Source organism: Biomphalaria glabrata, chromosome 13 (genome assembly GCF_947242115.1).
Source record: "Biomphalaria glabrata chromosome 13, xgBioGlab47.1, whole genome shotgun sequence".
In the NCBI taxonomy this organism is placed as follows: Eukaryota; Metazoa; Mollusca; class Gastropoda; family Planorbidae; genus Biomphalaria; species Biomphalaria glabrata.
The window spans coordinates 29,044,410-29,053,036 of NC_074723.1; the positions used below are offsets into that span (position 1 = coordinate 29,044,410).

At 31.6% G+C, this 8,627-nt stretch overlaps 1 protein-coding gene across 4 annotated transcripts in view; it reads left to right on the plus strand.

Annotated features, from left to right (window-relative positions):
* Window positions 1-8,627, plus strand: part of LOC106070325 (uncharacterized) — a 38,447-nt gene that overhangs the window by 23,172 nt on the left and 6,648 nt on the right. For all 4 annotated transcript variants that reach the window (XM_056008817.1, XM_056008819.1, XM_056008818.1 and 1 more), the window contains exons 4-16: window positions 1,023-1,153; window positions 1,538-1,678; window positions 1,874-1,934; window positions 2,388-2,472; window positions 3,193-3,298; window positions 3,424-3,484; window positions 4,762-4,895; window positions 5,220-5,337; window positions 5,880-5,943; window positions 6,173-6,235; window positions 6,355-6,412; window positions 7,430-7,485; window positions 7,621-7,737. In XM_056008817.1, the coding sequence (XP_055864792.1) occupies window positions 1,023-1,153; window positions 1,538-1,678; window positions 1,874-1,934; window positions 2,388-2,472; window positions 3,193-3,298; window positions 3,424-3,484; window positions 4,762-4,895; window positions 5,220-5,337; window positions 5,880-5,943; window positions 6,173-6,235; window positions 6,355-6,412; window positions 7,430-7,485; window positions 7,621-7,737 (1,195 nt within the window). The remainder of the gene's footprint in view (window positions 1-1,022; window positions 1,154-1,537; window positions 1,679-1,873; window positions 1,935-2,387; window positions 2,473-3,192; window positions 3,299-3,423; window positions 3,485-4,761; window positions 4,896-5,219; window positions 5,338-5,879; window positions 5,944-6,172; window positions 6,236-6,354; window positions 6,413-7,429; window positions 7,486-7,620; window positions 7,738-8,627) is intronic.

Consider the following 8,627-nt stretch of genomic DNA (forward strand, 5'->3'; position numbering starts at 1 on the left):
TCCAAACTAATTGATACAAGTATGCTTAATATAAGCTTTTTTTTTTTTTTTTTTTGTTAAAGTTTTTTGTTCAAAATAGAATTTATTATTGTGACAGATACATGCACTCTTTTATAAGTGAAGTTTCTCCTCTATTGTAAACATACATAAGTGTGACAACAAAACAATGTTTATTCACATGTGATCTTGAGATTTCAGCGCCTTACACTTAGTCCACTGTTATATAAATAAAGGAACCCTTTCTTAGTTTGCTTGGGAAGCCAGATGGGGATGACTTCTAGGTCTGAACACAAATTTAGGCCAGGCTAGAAAGGATAACATGCACAATGAGAATTAGTGGTACACATTGATAAGTGGTGATGAAACTCATTGATTTTAGTCTGAAATGTGTAAGAATATTCTAAGAAAGAACTTTTTGAAGCCAAGCATGTGCTCAACCTGCATATTATGACCTGACATAGATCTATTTATTGTTTTACATTTGACTTTGTACCATTGAGCCCCATTACAAATAGAATAGAATAGTTTTCTCTTGTATGGAGAGATGAGAGAGTAGGAATTGATTAGAAAACAGAATGAACAATGTCTTAAACACCCCAGTACAAGTAGCTTAACAATATCTTCATTAAAGCCATCTCTGTTTATACAAGTCATGTATTTTAATTATGCAGAAACTAGAAATCTTTATAAAATATAGTTTTAGTTTTTTTTTTCTTTAAATTTTTTAAAAATTACCTCTGTTAATGAATCAATAGCAGCTTTGATTATTAAGGACATACTTTTTTTATTCTGTTCATAATCAATATGTATTGTGTAACCAAATCATTTCTCTCCCCTTCCCTTTTTTTTTTGCTGCTTTAATTAAACATAATAATCCAGTGTATAGCTGTAAATCAGAAGATGCACCATTTTATTGCCTTTGTATTGAATGTTTACAGCTACTTCTTATTGGGTAGTTATGCTGTTACCAGCTCAAATGTAGCAGTTATACTTTCAAGTTGTCCCACTGTTTCTTATTGCAGGACCTGGTGAATAGAGTTCAACAGTTGGAGGCTCATGTTACACAGCTCAGGAACATAGTGCTTAAACAGGATGGCACCACAGATGCAACACATGGCCGACGTAAACAGCAGCGGATATTTGATTTCACTAAGTGAGTCTCTTGGGCCAATTTTTGTTTTTAGGCTTATTCTGATTAGTTAACACTAATGAATAATTGGTCTTGGCTTTTTTCTAACAAGAGTGACTATTCTTGTAGCTATCAGATTTATATCACATTTACATGTTTTTTTTTTTTTTTTTTTTAACACAATTTCAAGAAGTACAACCTTTAATTCCCCCCCCCCCCCTTTTTTTTTTTTTTTTTGTACTGAAGCAGAGTAGAACTGAAACATTGAAGCACATTGTCATATCATTGGGGACTCTTCTTTATTTTCACTTTTCTAAATTCATTTTTGTTCAACAATATGCATTGGTTATTGGATTTATGTAGCGAAATTGAAAAAAATTATAGCTACAACATTGTTTTTGTGTTTAGATATAATACACGCCATGTAGCACTGAAGGTAGCTTATCTTGGCTGGGATTACAATGGCTTTGTTGTTCAAGAAGACACAGAGAAAACCATTGAAGCTGCCATGTTTGAAGCCTTATTGAAGACCAGGCTGGTGGAGTCTAGGTTAGTGCATCTAATCTTTGTTGCTGCCTTGTCTCTTAACTGCTTTTGAGATATTACTTTGATAGGATTACATTTGCTTTCAAACTTCTATCAATACTTTTTTTCAGAATAGAATTTGGTATTAGAACAATATACAAATGAATTTAGTTACCATTAGCCTTTGTGAAATTTATAATGATATTTTATGTTTGATAGAGAGAACGCCAACTACCATAGATGTGGTAGAACAGATAAAGGAGTCAGTGCTTTAGGCCAGGTTTGTTTTCTAGGATTCAATTGTATTTGTAGATTTTATTTTGCAGTAGTGTATATATCTCAAACTTGTATACATCTGATTAGAATGTTTTTTTCTAATATCAAAAAGGTGTTTAGTTAAAGCTGTAATTTTTTTTTGTTGTTATTCAAAATCTTTTAAACTATTTTATAGTCATTAAAATTGACATTTAAATGGTCCAATCATTGGAACATATCTGATAGCACTGAGAAAGGATGTCTTGCTTTAGTTTCTTATATTGTACAATAAATGCTGCACTCTTTATTAATCTAACATTCAGATAATGCCTATTTGTTACTATTATTTTATTGCTATGCAAATATTGAAAAAACACTCAGTCGATAAATAAAACTTGTTATGATAGAACATGGAATAGAACTTAGCGTTGTTAAAACTAAATGTTTTAGATAAAGTAAATGGTTCTTATTGTGACAGGTTATTTCCCTTGATCTGAGAAGTAACCTTTTATCTGGTGTTGGAGTGAAAGTTAGAGAAGGTGGCACTGCACATACCAGGACAGGTTAGTTTTTACCTATGTAGATTGAATAAGGCACTGGCCTGTGTCTCAGGTTTGAATTCTTTTGAAGACTTGAATTTTGGGATTTTTAGGGCGCCCCTTAATCTGCCCAACTTTAATAGGTAACTGACATAAGTTGTGGAAAAGTAAAGGCAGTTACTTGTGCAGGTGACATGCGGGGTCCACATAAACAGTTACCCTTTACATCATCTGTGCCTTAGAGCGCAATGTCTTAAAGGGATACTTTTTTTTTTATTGAATGAGGTACAGGGCAGGTTAGTTAGTTTTTATTTGTGTAGATTGAATGAGGCCCTGTCCATTTCAGGACAGGTTGGTTTTTATTTTTCTATTATTTGTTTTACCTATTTATTAAATAATGAATAAGTCAGAAAATATTAATGCTAAGTGTACAGAATCATAAATCTTTTAGATTGAATTTAAATCAATGAAAAACAATTCACTTTAAAAGAGATAGATACATCTTACTCTAGTGTACTACCATATACTTGATGTATTCAATAGAAACCATTTCATATGAACATTTAATAGAATAAAGAGATTCTTTCTGAGAACCCTTTTATAAATACTTAGTATTGTTTTGAAGTATTAAAATAAGCATCGCTGGGCAGTGATTATCACATTAATGGAATTTTAACAAATTAATAAATGTATTTAATTCCACATATGATATATAACTAATTCATTAGTCTCCTCCTTCATTAGGGGATGTGAACACAGAGATTCGTTATGTTCATATATTGAACAAAGTACTTCCTCCAGAGATTAGAGTGTTGGCATGGGCACCTGTTAATGAAAAGTTCAGTGCAAGGTAAAAACAAAAATCATGTTCACAAATGTTATAAGAACAAGAAATTGATACCTCAATTAAGTAGACTAGTCTCTACACATTTGTGTACTTATTGATATTTATTTCCCCCATTTTCCTGCTTTAAGGTTCAGTTGTAAAAAGCGCACCTACAAGTATTATTTCCCAAAAGGAAACTTGAATATTGAAGTAAGTGGGTTTTTTGTTCTGCATGATCCTTAACTCCTTTGTAGTTTTGGTTGTGACACAGTCAATGAAATTGAACATTTGAGGCCTTTTTTTTTTTCCCAAATATGTAAAGCAGTAAATAAATAGCATAACAGAATGTACATTAGTTGAAAGAAATAGAGATTCTTAAACAGGTGGTACAGACAATTGTACAAATTAAAAATGTATTATCAAAAAAATTTGACATATTTTTTTTTTATCTCAATAACCCAGTATTGCCTATTTCTGGTTTGTCTGGTTTTTAAAAAGTCCTAACTTTTAGGCAAAGAAAGACAACTCTTAAATCATTAAAAACAAAAAAAAAACAAACAAATGAACCAACAGTGCAGTTAAAAAAAAATACTATCTTTATGTTTAGAACAGAAAAAAATCCCCAAACACTCAATTTCAATGGATGGCTTTATAACTGCAGTATCTTCACCTTCATTTCAAAATTTAAAAAAAAAAAAAAGGATTGCATTGTTTTCAATAGGAGCTAATGTCTTAGTACAAGCAGTTCAGAAGTCCACAAAGCTTTTTATTTCTAGATAGAAACATAATGTAAATTGTGTTTTTCTAGTTTTCAGTAACTTCATTTGTATCTAGGTACTTAAGTGCTTGTTAGCAACTAGTTATTAAGCAGAATTTGAGACTATCAATGCAAAAGTATTCATAAATGTTATCAATTTATTTTCCCTGACCTTAAATGTATCCCTGATGTTAAAAGTAATATGTTTTTGCTATTTGTTGACTGCTTCGTTTCCTATTATGACTGAGTATTAATTTCTAAAAATGTTTTTAAAAATGTATAGCTTTTGAACAATTTTCTTATAATAGTTTCCAGAAAATTACTAATTGAAAATAGGTTCATTGATAAATGCAGATGTCTATATTTCTTTTGAAATGTCAAAATTTTGTTTCTTAAGCAGTGTTTGTAATATTATTGATGAGCAACATGTGTGCTTAAGGTCTTAGTCTTAGGGGGACCATTCTTGACTAACTGTAATAATAAGTTTTACTTTAGATAGCATATAAAGTTTAGTAAAAAAAAGTATTAATAATGCACGAATTAGAATTTCTTCATTGAGTATCTGTGTGGCTAGTGTATATTTTCACAACCCAGACCTTAAATGTATCCCTGCAATGAAAACATTACTATTACATTTTTTTAAGCAAATGCATTTCTAAAGATTGTTCCTTAGTAACATATGTAATTAAAGTGTACATAAATATTAACCTGATCTCTCATGAACTTGTAGTTAATGAATGAAGCAGCTTCTAAATTAATTGGTGAGCATGACTTCCGTAACCTGTGCAAGATGGATGTAGGTAATGGTGTGGTCAACTTCACTAGGAAAATATTCAAAGCAGATGTCATTGTTCTTAAAGAGGTGTAAGTAGCTTTGGGAGTAACTAGACTTAAATTAACTTGTTAATAGGCAATAGCAGTGCTTTTTTTGCACAAAAAACAGTGCCAGTACTAGTGATGGATTGCCTAACTTTGAACTTCTAATAAATCAATAATAAACATTAAAATACAAGAAAAGTAAACAAAATTTTCCCCACATTGAAAAAGGTGCCGGTTCGCCATACCGGTGCGTAGGGTCACAAAAAAAGCACTGGGCAATAGTAATTAAGGATTCTAATTTTATGTATCTTGTACATATTATTTTTGTCCAGGTGATTGTTATTAACTTTCAACCTTAAACTTTTACAGCAGTCAAGGTTACTCAATGTGTGAGCTGACTGTGGTTGGTCAAGCTTTTTTGTGGCACCAGATTAGATGTATAGTCTCTGTGCTCTTTCTCATTGGTCAGGGCAAGGAAGATGTAACGGTGGGTTACTTAAAATACTTTTTAACATAAGTAGGATAAAGTGATTATAAATTAGCTATTGCCTTCCACTGGAAAGAACTAGTCATAGAATGTCTTTTTTACTAGGTCAGAACATTGATTTTGTGTTCTTTTAATAAGCAAAGTTTTTTTTTTGTTGGGTAGCGGTTGGAGTTGGGCATAAAACACATTTCATGTTGACAGACTTGTTGGTACTATACACTCACTATCTCCGTGACTTTTTTTGAAAAGTTCATTTGAAATCATTTTCAAGCTTATTTTAAAAAAAGTTGACACAAAATAATAAAAAAATCACATATTTTATTCTCTGTCCTTGGTGTTCATTTTAATGATATTATTATATTTTAAAAAATAGTTGATCACACAAATGTTACATGTTCTGGTGCCAAAATACACATTTTGACCATCAGTAGTACACATTAGGACTTTTTCTAGGTAGGCTAGTTTATCACTGAATGCTCTTAACTTCATTCTTTTTTACTAGTCGTGTTCTCAAATTAAAATTTTTGATTGTACAATGCCAGGTAATAGAGGAATTGTTAGATGTTGAGAAGAATCCCAGAAAACCTCAGTACACCATGGCCTCTGGTGAGTTCTTGTTTACAGAATCCATAGTTTGTCACTTTGATATTTTGAACATACAAGAGATACTTGTAGGTCTTACAAAGAACAGAGGAGAGGTGGAGTGTTTGTTTTTGTAATTATTGATAGTTGTCTCTCTAGTTGTCTTACTACATTTTTTGTTTGCTATTGGAACATTTTTGTGTATTTCACATTTGGCATTGATGTTTTTAAAATGTATGCTCCGTTGTTTCAGAACTACCACTAGTTTTGTTTGATTGTGACTTTGATGATAATTTGGAATGGATCTATGAAGCAGGTAGACGAGTTTTGGCTTTTTTTTTCTTATTTTTTTAAACACTACTTAAACAAAAGTGACACTTTATTTAAAATGTTAAAATATAATCCCAGATTTTTAAAAATGAAATTTCTCATCAGACTGGCATGAAGAGAATATTCGACATTTGCAACAGATTTGGGCTCAGCACACTATTAGGTAGGTAGCCAGTAGTAACTGAAGTTTTAAGAATTAGACTGAATTTTTTTTTTCAACTTTTGATGGGAAAAGACTTTTATATTTGCTAGTGTTACATCAACCTTCTAGTCTTCAAACTAAGTAACTTTTTTTATTCACAAAATGCTGACAAGGTACAGAAAAACAAGATACAAAAACTAATAATGAATTCATTGTTGAAAATATATGAAAATAGTTAGAGAATGTTCTAACCAAATCAAATGTCAAAACAAAAGCAAATACTGTGTGCTAAAGAATTTCATATCACATGTTAAGATCCTAAAAGTTTTTAAAGACATAAAACATCAGCTGTTAAGTTTAAATTAAAAAAGTAAAGTACCCCTTTCAGACCTTGTGATCTATTAGGCAGATGATGTAATGGTCATGTTTCTATGGCTGAGGGTACCAAGTCCCACTCCTTTTACTTTCCCCAACTAATGTGAGGTACCAATGACATTCAAAATCAGAGATTTGAACCCAAGACTCCTAAATTTGGACGCCAAGCCTTTTACCACTCTGCCACTAGCCTCCAAAGTGTAGTATGGAGGGATGTCAATATTTTAGATGTCTCTCTGCAAATATGTAGTTTTAGATAAACCTTGTATATTGTCTATAACTAAATAATGAATGGTTCATTGCAGTAGTTGCTATAGTAATCATTACTTACTGGTGAGTTATAGCAGTCTGTCCATTGCATTTAATGAAGCATAAGTGTTTTAAAAAAAAAATTATGTTGTTTTACTAAGAAATCTGTTGTTGGTTGTTTTTTTTTTTTGCCTTCCCGTTGACTTGTTCCTTGCTGGGTATTTGATGATGTTAGCAGATTGGTTTATATCTAACCAGTTTATTCTTAGGTTATACACTTGTGAATTGATGTAGTATTTCTTCCTGGTAGCATTACTCTAAGTAGATGTGTAATCTGCCATTGAACTATTTACACTACAAATGTTACACTAGGAATGACTTGAGCTCATTGTAAAAATCTTTTGTGTCCTCCAGGGCCACAATGATCCAGAGAATGTTGGAAGAGCTAGATGTGGCTAAAGTAGAGACTGGTAAGGCCAGCTAGATGAACAAAGTCTAGTCTTTAGAAAGGGAAAGCCTCCCCTCCTCTTGAACACTCTTTGTTTGCAATAGTTCTGATGCTAAACAAAATGAAAAGATGACTAACTGTTTGTGTCACTCCTCAGCATCTGACATAGCTCCATGGAATGAACTGAGTGGGCCAGTACTCCAGCAGGCTGAATGGATGATCCCAGGCAATAAACCCAAGACTTACAAACCATTGATGAAAAGACAAATGTGTGGTAAGTTATTCTGTTAGGTCAGTCTGATTCTATTTCTGGGTTTTTATTTCCATTCTGTTAGGATAGATTTTTCATGTTCTTACCATGATTGATGATTAAAATCAATAGTTTGAAAACAAAATAATTCTGTTATAAAAATAACAAGAATGTTCATTAACATTTTTGTTTAAATATCACATTTTTAGTGCAAAGTTTTCTTATCTTGTGTAATCTAATATGAATCCAGGATTAATAATAATTTAACATCACACTGTTAATACCCAAGTTGTCAATATATCATAGAATTGTTTTTCAAGTCTAAAGCAGTTATAGAAAATGTGCCCAAAATTTAAATTTTGGCATTTCAACAAAGGAGCTACCAAAAAAAAATGTTATCAATATGTCTTAATAATTGTTATAACCAAAAAAAAAAAAAAATATAAAGATCCTCAAACCCTCAGACACTTAGAAGAGGTACAGAGTCTATAGAAGTATATCACTGATCAAAACATTCAGAGATGAAACAGTAATCAGAACTAATAGGGAACACTCTGACTTAACAGCTATCTCCATCTAGAGCGGCAGACCTGATGGGAGATATAAATAAAAAGAATATGCATACGATGGGAGATATAAATAAAAAGAATATGCATACCAGCTAATAGTTTAACTGGATATAAAGATGCTAAACGTAGTTTAGAGAAATTTATTTCTTTAGAATAACAACAGCCAATTATTGGTTATTCTCTTATTGTTTGATTTATATGTCTTAGACAATCCTTCAGAAATGAAGATAATTATGTTCTAGCCCATTCCCCTTGCAGGACGTCACACGAGGGCAGTAAGCAGGTTTCGAACTCAGGATCATCATTTCAAATTTCAATATTATCCAAGTGTTAAGTTGAAATCTT